Below are 10,503 nucleotides of genomic sequence, written 5' to 3'. Positions count from 1 at the left end.
AAATGAAAGATCAGACACATTTGGAAACTGCTTGATTGAAAAAAAAGGTGATTAATTTCTGCAAAATACTGGAGGAAATCAACAGATCAGGCAACAATTATGGAGAGGAATAAATAGAGAACGTTTAGGACGAGCCCCTTCAGCATGCCTAGACTGTGTACTCCTCTGGTTAGTTGCTGCCTGAACTGCACAGTTCCTCCAGCATTGTGTGTGTGTGTGTGTGTGTGTGTGTGTGTGTGTGTGTGTGTGTGTGTGTGTGTGTGTGTGTGTGTGTGTGTGTGTGTGTGTGTGTGTGTGTGTGTGTGTGTGTGTGTGTGTGTGTGTCTGCATTTCCAGCAACTGCAGAATCTCTTGTGTTTTATATCTGCCTTTGCAAGAGGGTTGTCCGATAGGCATCAAATAAATGGAATGCCTGTTGATATTGAGTATATTGGTTTTTGGAGCCGCTTTCTACGTTAAAACAGCTATACAGTAAAAACCCTGCGGTGTGGACATGAAGCCGGTGCTAGCAGGAATGTTTAATGGCAGCTCGATTACCCATAAAACCCTAGGTTTAAAATTTCGCTGCCTCTGAAGCAACGATCAAATGCGCAGGCATCAAGGTCGATGACGTCGCCGAATAGCACGCATGCGCGCCGTACACAAAGGACCTCAGAAGGATCGGTAAAGGTAAGAATGATTTTCCGGGCTGCTATCTTAAACACCCACAGAGGGACATTTGCTGTCAACTCTGGACATCATAGTCCGCAATCCTGGGACAGTCCTGCTCTCTTCCCTCTCTCTCAGCCCCACGATCCGTACGCGGGCCCCGGGGAACTTCCGGCTGATGAGGGAATGGGAACCGATGGATCTCTCAGACAGAGCTGAGCTCCAGCTATCTAAATGCAAGGATTAGGAGCTCGGAGAAAGGGAAGAAACATCTTTTACATCACCAGTTGAGAAAATCACCTTTGTTCTTTCTCCAATCGTAAACAAGAGAAAATCTGCAGATGTTTGAAATCCAAGCAACACACACAAAATGCCGCAGGAACTTAGCATTAGTGCTCTTTTCCATAGATGCTGCCTGGCCTGCTGAGTTCCTCAGGCATTTTGTGTGTGTTGCTTGAGCTACCTCCTTTTGTTCTGCATTGTTCTACCCGTGAGAACATGTTTTGACCCATTCTCTCTGGGTAAATAACGATATCAAGCACCTTTGTCCTGGGCAACAAATAGCTTTCACATCACAAATGTGCCAGACTCCAATGAGACAGAAAGACTACTGCCCTTCTCTTTATGTTCACTGGCATTGCCACCACTGAGTTCAACACCATCTGTCACTTGGGGGAGGGTTCAGGGGATATATTTATGTACAATACAGAAACTGGTGTTACAGTATTGTTGTGATGCAAAAGTTGTTGGAGAATTTACAAGTGGGAAGAAGTGGAGTGATATTGGGAAATCTGACTTTTTAAAGTATCATTTAGCAAGCAAATCACATATGGATGATGTACAAAAGCTCTAGTGAAAAAATCCCTCATAACCCGCTACAGGCCTGCTGCATAGTTTGTGTGAGAGTGCACATGAACTCGATCAAACCCAAAGGAGATCAAAGTTCTTATCAATTGTGATTTGCTAGCTGTTAAAAGAAATACCTCCCTATTTAAAATTCAGTGTGCACGTCTTGTTGTCAGTGGGTAAAAAATGCACAGCACAAGGTGTTTCAGCACACTGGTCATTACAAATTAGGCGGGACATTGGTGGGAAGGAGGGGTGACCTCCAGTGTCCCTGATACCCTCACCTACAAGATATGCATCCAGCTGCAGCCTGTAACCCTGCACTTTAAGGAGCTGGAAATGGATGAATTCTGGATCATCTGGGAGTCAGAGGGGGTGATAGATATGACATCAAGAGAGGTGAGTTACACCCAAGGTGCAGGACACATTAAACTGGGTGAGAGTCAGGAAGGGGAATGAGGTTAAATATCCATTGCAGAGTACTCTTGTGGCCATCTCGTACGACAACAGATAGACCACTTTAGAAACTGTTGGGGGGATTACCTGGCAGAGGAATGTCAAATGGTTGATAGGGGATTTGTTAGTTTGGAGATTAAAACTAGCAGAGATCTAATATCCTGGTGGTAAGGCTTGCTATTGCTAGTGTGTGGTGGGGAGGGTGTGTCGTGAAACTAAATTTGCAGGGGGGAATTGGAGTCAGAATGCCAGAACAGATAGTGAAGTGGGTGAAATGAATTGACTTATATCATTCATATACATGAGGAGCAGAAATCTTCATATTACTTCTTCATCGAAATGTGCAATGTGTAATTTATAATAAATGGTTTATACATAGGACAGTGGTTATAACAGAAACACAATTGTATCAGCATAAATTAATCAGTCTGTTGCCCTGATGGAAGAAGCTGTCCAGGAGCTTGTTGGTCCAGCTTTTATGCTGCGGTACCATTTCCTGGAAGGTAGCAGCTGGAACAGTTTGTGGTTGGGGTGAGTTGGGTCCACAATGATCCTTTGGGACTTTTTATGCACCTGTCTCTGTAAATGTCCTGAACAATGGGAAGTTCACAACTACAGATACGCCGGGCTGTCCGCACCACTCTCTGCAGAGTCCTACGATTGAGGGTAGTACAGTTCCCATATCAGGCAGTGATGCAGCCAGTCAGAATGCTCTCAATTGCGCCCCTGTAGAAAGTTCTTAGGATTTGGGGCCCCATCCCAAACTTCTTCAACCATCTGAGTTGAAAGAGCCGCACGGCCACGTCCCACACAGCCGGTATGTACAGACCACATGAGATCCTCGGTGATGTTTATGCCGAGGAACTTAAAGCTGTTCACTCTCTCAACCCCAGATCCATTGATGTCAATAGGGGTTAGCCTGTCTCCATTCCTTCTGTAGTCCACAACCAGTTCCCTTGCTTTTGTGACATTGAGGAAGAGGTTGCTTTCTTGACACCCAGACAGACGTTGTTCAGACCTCAGACAGAGTCAGCAATCAAATGGTTGAGCCTGGTGCGATGAATGTGCTGAGCTGTGTATATCACAATGCAAGAAGCATCGTAGGAAAGCCAGATGAGCTCAGGACAGGGAATTATGATATTGTAGCCATTATTGGGACTTTGTTGCTCCCAACACTCTGAGAGATTTAGAGAAACAAACTTTGTAGAGATCGCAGACTATGCTAAGAAACAACGGTTGATATAGTAAGCGATTTTAACTTTTTATATATTGAGTTGAACTCCCATACTGTAAAAGGACTAAATGGGGTAGAGTTTGTCAAATGTGCCCTTAATCAGGACGTAGTATTCCCGACATAGAGGTGTGCAATAAGCTGTTAGGAAATGATCCAGCATTAGTGATAGAAATTAGTGTAAGGGAACACTTTGTATCTAGCAATTGTAATGACATTAGGTTCCAAGTAAATATGGAAAAGGAGAGGGCTGGACCATGGGTTGAGATTCTAAATTGGAGAAAGGTCAATTCTGATGGTATCAGAAAGATCTGACAAGTGTGGATTGGGACTGGCTGTTTTTCTAGTCAAGGAGTACTTGTAAGTGTGAGTTCTTCAGAAGTGAGGGTGTAGAGTTTGTATGTGCCTGTCAAAATAAAAGTTGTAAGGTAACTGGTACAGGGAAACTTGGGTTTCAAGAGATATTGAGAGCTCGGATATTTTGTTCCTCTAAATGTCTCAGACTGCTGGGTGCTACCAAGACTCATTAATGACTGACTCATTAATCATCAGTTCAAGCCCTGAGCTTATCTGACTTTTTGTTTAGTCATCTTCTGTTGGTTCCTAAAAGCTTCCCAATAGTTTTTTGTTCTTTTGTCTGTCCTCTCTTTGGCTTTTATGTTGGCTTTGGCTTCTCATTTCAGCCACAGTTGTGTCCTCCTGCCTTTCCAATGCATCCACTTCTTTGGGATGTATCTGTCACTCAGCTCCGGAATTCCTCCCAGAAACTCCAGCCATTGCTGCTCCGTTGTCACTCCTACCTTTTCCCTTCCAAACACGTTTGGCCAGCTTCTCTGTCACAGAAACATGGAGAAGTTCAGTACAGAAACAAGCTATTTGTCCCTTCTAGTCAATGCCAAAAAAAAATTTAAGCTGTCTAATGCAACTACCTGCACTGGGACCATCGCCCTCCATACCCATACCATCCAGGTACCTATCAAACTTCTGTTAATTGAGAAATCAAGTTCATATTCAGCACTTATGCTGGCATCTCATTCCACACTCTCACGACCATTTCGGTAAAGAGCTTTTCCAACTGTTCCTGTTAAATTTTCACCATCCCCACTTACCCATGACCTCTGGTTGTCATCCTACCCAACCTCAGTGGAAAAAGCTGCTTGCATTTACCCTATCTATACCCTCATAATTTTGTAGACTTCTAACAAATCCTCAAAGCAATTTTTAATTTCCTTGTTTATGTTTAGAGCCTTTTTTAGGTTTATGAAATGATGAGGGATGTTGATCGTGTGGATAGCCAGATGTTTGTTACATTGGCCTTTATAAATCAAAGTATAGAGTATAAGAGTTGGAATGTAATGGTGAAGTTGTATTAGACATTGGTAAGACTGAATTTGGAGTATTCTGTGCAGTTTTGGTCACCTAATTACAGGAAGGATATTAATAAGTTTGAAAGAGTGCAGAGAAGGTTTACAAGGATGTTGCTGGGACTTGAGAAACTGAGTTACAGAGAAAGGTTGAATGGGTTAGGACTTTATTCCTTGGAATGTAGGAGAATGAGGGGTGATTTGATAGAGGTGTATAAAATTATGATGGGTATAGATAGAGTGAACGCAAGCAGGCTTTTTCCACTGAGGCCAGGGGAGAAAAAAAACAGAGGTCATGGGTTAAGGGTGAAGAGAGAAAAGTTTAAAGGGAATATTAGGGGGTGCTTCTTCACTCAGAGAGTGGTGGGAGTGTGGAATCAGCTGCCAGATGAAGTGGTGAATGCGGACTCACTTTTGACATTTAAGAAAATCTTGGACAGATATATGGATGAGAGGGGCTTGGAGGGATATGGCCCAGGTGCAGGTCAGTGGGACTAGGCAGAAAAATGGTTCTGCACAGCCATGAAGGGCCAAAAGGCCTGTTTCTGTGCTGTAATGTTCCATGGTTCTGTTGTTGAAATTTCCCAGGGAAGAAATGGCGAACATGAGGGGGCATCCAAGCTGCTTGGAAATAGATACTGAGGGGATTTTGGGGTAAGTTTTTTACACAGAGAGTGGTGGGTGCGTGAAATGCACTTCCAGATATTTGTGTGAGATTCCCATCTGCATGTTAACAAAGGCTATTTGCGTCAGAGTGTTCAGTTACTGTGGGGCCAGCAGCCCATGCAGCTCAGTGGTAACAGGGAATAATACCAATGGAGAGAGTCAAACTGAGCCAAGTCACAGATTGGAGATGGCAGAAATGCTCCATTCTTATAGAGACAGGAGGAGCATCAGAGAGTTTGATGGTCATTCCAGATACCAGCATTGTGCCCAGTTAGAAGATGATTTCTCTCTCCAACTTGGGATGAACTTCACTGTAACAGTGTGATGTCAGGTCACACCTTGACAACTCAAGTGATCTCATCTGAAATGTTGTCCTACACCCATTGATGGATTTTGTAAATCTTTTTTACAGGTTAAAAATGACAAGGAATTTGTCTACGGGAATCTCAAATACAACACGCCAGTTTTGCTGTCTTTGTCCAGATATTTAAGAAGTGCAGCAAGGGATTCACACGATCATCCTTCCTGCTGAGACAGTGGGGAGGGATTCACTCTATCATCTAACTGACTGGCATGCCCCTCATTTTACATGGGAGTTCACCTGCTCAGACAGTGGGAATGGATTCACTCAGTCATTTCAACTGAAGGTACCTCAGCAAGTTCACACTGGGCAGAGGCTGGTCATCTGCTGAACTTGTGGGAAAGGATTCACTCGGTCATCTGACCTAATGGCTCACCAGCGAGTTCACACTAGGGAGAGGCCGTTCACCTGCTCAGACTGTGGGAAGGGATTCACTCGGTCATCTGACCTAATGGCTCACCAGAGAGTTCACACTGGGGAGAGGCCATTCATCTGCTCAGACTGTGGGAAGGGATTCATTTCGTCATCTAAACTGAAGATACATCAGAGAGTTCACACTGGAGAGAGGCCATTCACCTGCTCAGACTGTGGGAAGGGATTCACTCAGTCATCCTACCTACTGGTACACCAGTCAGTTCACACTGGGGAAAGGCCGTTCACCTGCTCAGAGTGTGGGAAAGGATTTACTCAATCATCCACCCTAATGGCTCACCAGCGAGTTCATAGTGGGGAGCGGCTGTTCACCTGCTCGGACTGTGGGAGGGGGTTCACTCGGTCATATAAACTGAAGGTACATCAGCGAGTTCACACTGGAGAGAGGCCATTCACCTGCTCAGACTGTGGGAAGGGATTCACTCAGTCATGTCTACTGAAGTTACATCAGCGAGTTCACACTGGGGAGCGGCCGTTCACTTGCTCAGACTGTGGGAAGGGATTCACTTGCTCATCTCAACTGAAGGTACATCAGCGAGTTCATACTGGGGAGAGGCCGTTCACCTGCACAGTCTGTGGGAAGGGATTCACTTTGTCACCTCACCTACTGAGACACCAGTTAGTTCATACTGGGGAGTGGCCATTCACTTGCTCAGTCTGTGGAAAGGGATTCACTGAATCATCTTTCCTGCAGAGACACCAGTCAGTTCACACTGGGAAGTGGCGGTTCACCTGCTCAGACTGTGGGAAGGGATTCAATCGGTTATCTCACCTGCTGTCACACCAGTCAGCCCATACAGGGAAAGGGCCGTTCACCTGCTCAGTCTGTGGGAAGGGTTTCATTTCGTCATCTCAACTGAAGATACATCAGCGATTTCACACTGGGGAGAGGCCGTTCTCCTGCACAGACTGTGGGAAGGGATTCACTATGTCATCTCATCTGAAGGTACATCAGAGAGTTCACACTAGGGAGAGGCCATTCACCTGCTCAGACTGTGGGAAGGGATTCACTTCATCATCTCAACTGAAGGTACATCAGAGAGTTCACACTGGGGAGAGGCCGTTCACCTGCTCAGACTGTGGGAAGGGATTCACTCGGACATCTCAACTACAGAGACACCAGCGAGTTCACACTGGGTAGAGGCCGATTTCATGCTCAGACTTTGGGAAAAAATTCTCTCAGCCAAATCCACCAAATGTGTATCACTGTTGACACTGGGGAGATTCTGTTCACCTGCTGTGAATGTGGGAAGCGATTCACTCAGTGAATTAAACTTGCGTAACTCTCACTTCAGCTAGCAGCTTAAAATAAGGGGTGATAGACCCCAGCCTGGCTAAACTTAAGAAATCTCGTTTGGATGGATGTTGTATGATGTGTCCTCTGCTACAAATCAGTACCCTGAAATAACAGTAAACAATATGTGATTAAACAGTTGAGCTTTGTAATTCTTACTTTGACCAGAGGGTTAGTAAAGAAAACAAATAAAAAAAAGAAAAAGGGCCCACTCTCTCCATTTGCATTTTCTCATCTCTCCCTGGCAAAAGACCATGAAAATCACTCTTCCAGACTCACAAGAAAGGACATTTCTGTCATTGGACAGCCCCACACTCCAAAACCCTGTTATCTCTAGTCATAGCCTAAACATTGCTGCTACTGAGGAACCATTACCTCAGCTGGGAAACATTACTGAGAGGTCGTTACATCAGCAGTGAAACCTTACACCATTTAGGACTTGTGACACACTACCGGGTTCACACTGGGGAGAAAGTTTCAATAAGCTGCATGCTGGATATTTGTTCATCACCGTTGCTGAATGCAATTTCGAGAGTGACTGTCGGTGCTGAACTCTGCAATTATTGCTGCTGCTCACCACACCCAGTTCTGCACCCTGGTCACTGGGCATGGGAGGAGTTTCATCTGCTGCACATTCACCTTTAATGGGACTGGAGTTTAATATTCTTGGTCTAAGACAAATAAATCAGTTCTATTTTCAACTCTGTCTCTGGTACTTACTGAATTTATAACACACCTAGTGTACAGTAGTGAGTCAACTCAAGCCAGCTGGACCCTGCCAGTGATTCAGTTCCACGACAGTCCTTTTAAATCCTCCCCTGTTGTTCATCTCTTGCTCTCCCTGGGTGGTGAGATCCACCACTGGATCCATCATCCAGTGGTGACGGATTCCAAACAGACACCACTCTGTGGTGAAGAGGTTTCCTTTGAGTTTTCTGCAGAGTGAAGAAGTCAAGGAGAAGGAAATCAGAAGTGGGGTGTGGCAATGTCAGAGTAGAAACATTTTGAAGCTGATTGACAGAGAAAATCTTTTGTTTGACTGATGACACGAACAATACCTGTGGTGAAGTGCTCCACTGGTCGAGGAACATGTGTGTGTTGGGAAATGCTTTATCTATTAAGGGAGTTGTTCCTGCTTGTTTATCTTGTAATATTGTATCCAGATGGTTATTATGGATTGTCCTATCTGAAATAATGTATTGATTAACATATAATCTTGTCACCATCTCATCTGCTCAGATCGTTGGGATGTCTCCCATGGAGGGTCGTACTCGTTCAACTGATTAATGTTTCCTTCCATAGTGATGATTAATTTTTCTGAATTGGCCTCTCATTTAAGTTTTCCGGTCTGTATTTCTTATCACAATTGCATATACACACATTGAGTACTAAATCCAGTTCATTTTTGATGAAAATATATATACCTAGTTTTATCTGACTATTCGGTGATATTTTTTATTTCATGTGTGTTATCTCTCTTCCTCCATCTGTCCAAGGTAGTGTTAATCTCAGTGGGTTTGAGTGTAAATAGTCTTTTCTAAAGCTTTCTTAAGTTCTTGTTTATTTTTCTAAATTTTACTGATTGAAATGGGACCAAGATATTTTTATTTTAAAAGAAGTCGATGTCAGTATTGATGAAAGTGTTTGTTGCCTGTGTTGTATTTGTTAATTACTGAGCTCTATTTGGTAGTTTTTTTTAAAGCCTTGAACTGAATTTTGTCAAAGGTTTTCCCTATTTTGCACTACTTTCTATTTTCTTCACTTGTTGATATTCCAGATACGTGGGGATCAAGAGTCCCGGTGAAGGGTCTTGGCCCAAAATGTTGATTCCCCTCCATAGATGCTGCCTGACATGCTGAGCTCCTCCAGCAGTTTGTGTGTAGTTCTCTAGATTTCTAGCATCTGCAGGTCCTCTTGTTTCCCAGATGTTTCTTGAAAGAAGAAGCCAAGAACAAGCTGGTAGTGGGGTTGTGTGGCTCTGTTGGTAAAATATTAAATAAAATCATTAGAAAGAAGTGGCATAGGGTTGGAAGGTGTAAAATCTGTGGGTAGAATTAAGGAACATCAATTGTAAAAAAGAATCCCTGATGAGAATTGTACAGAGACCCCCAAACAGTAGTAAGTATGTGGTCCTCAAATTACAATGGGAGATAGAAAATCCGTGCCAAGAGGGCAATGTTACAGTAGTCATGGGGATTGTCATGCAGGTGATTAGGACAATTGGGATGGTGTTGGTCTCAAGAGGAGGAATTCCTTGAATGCCTACAAAATGCTTTTTTAGAGCAGCTCGTGATTGAGCCCACTTGGGGGTCAGCTATTCTGGATTGGGTGTTGTAATAAACCAGAATTAATTAGGTCACTTAAGTCCAAAGAACCTTTAGGGGTAAGTGATCTTAATGTGATCAAATTCACCCTGACATTAGAGAAGGAGAAGCTAAAGTCAGGTGGAATAAAGAGAATTAGAGAGGCACGAGAGAAAAATTGGTCAAAATTGATCTAAAAAAACATGGGCCGGGACGAAAACAGAGCAGCAATGTCTGGAATTTTTGGAAGGCACAGGATATATACAGTGGCATGCAAAAGTTTGGGCACCCCTGTTCAAAATTTCTGTTACTGTGAATAGCTAAGCGAGTAAACAATGACCTGATTACAAAAGGCATAAAGTTAAAGATGACACATTTTTTTATATATTTTAAGCAAGATTACATTTTTATTTCCATCTTTTACAATTTCAAAATAACAAAAACGGAAAAGGGCCCGAAGCAAAAGTTTGGGCACCCTGCATGGTCATTACTGTGTAGCACCCCCTTTAGCAAGTATCACAGCTTGTAAACACTTTTTGTAGCCAGCCAAGAGTCTTTCAGTTCTTGTTTGAGTAAATTTCTGGGTTCACTCATAAGTAGCAAAGTACTGACTGTGGAAATTACAAATGAGAATATTATTCGAGTTACAGAGAGCAGCCGTACCGAAACAGGCCCTTCTAGTCCTTGCTGACCTGTTTTTGTTGTTACTGCCTGGTTCCAGCTACCTGCACCAGAGCCTCCATACACCTCCCATCCACGTCCTCACCCAAATTCCTCTTTAGTGTCTAAATCAAACCCACATCCTCCACTTCCACTGGCAGCTCATTCCACACTCTCACCAACCTCCGAGTGAAGAATTCCCCTTCAGATTCCTCAAAAATAATTGACTTTCACCGTGAACG

General features: G+C 43.6%; 1 protein-coding gene across 1 annotated transcript; it reads left to right on the top strand.

Moving 5' to 3' along the window:
• Positions 1 to 646: 646 nt before the first annotated feature.
• On the top strand, positions 647 to 7,356 carry LOC140723434 (uncharacterized). Its single transcript, XM_073038000.1, has 2 exons — positions 647 to 669; positions 5,624 to 7,356. Exon 2 carries the CDS (start codon positions 5,940 to 5,942, stop codon positions 7,143 to 7,145), a length of 1,206 nt encoding a protein of 401 aa, XP_072894101.1. The 5' UTR covers positions 647 to 669; positions 5,624 to 5,939; the 3' UTR covers positions 7,146 to 7,356.
• The last annotated feature ends 3,147 nt before the right edge of the window (positions 7,357 to 10,503 follow it).

The sequence above is a fragment of the Hemitrygon akajei genome, unplaced genomic scaffold, assembly GCF_048418815.1.
Source record: "Hemitrygon akajei unplaced genomic scaffold, sHemAka1.3 Scf000113, whole genome shotgun sequence".
In the NCBI taxonomy this organism is placed as follows: Eukaryota; Metazoa; Chordata; class Chondrichthyes; order Myliobatiformes; family Dasyatidae; genus Hemitrygon; species Hemitrygon akajei.
Note: the sequence above shows the minus strand (reverse complement) of the source record. Positions and strands in the feature narration are given on the sequence as shown.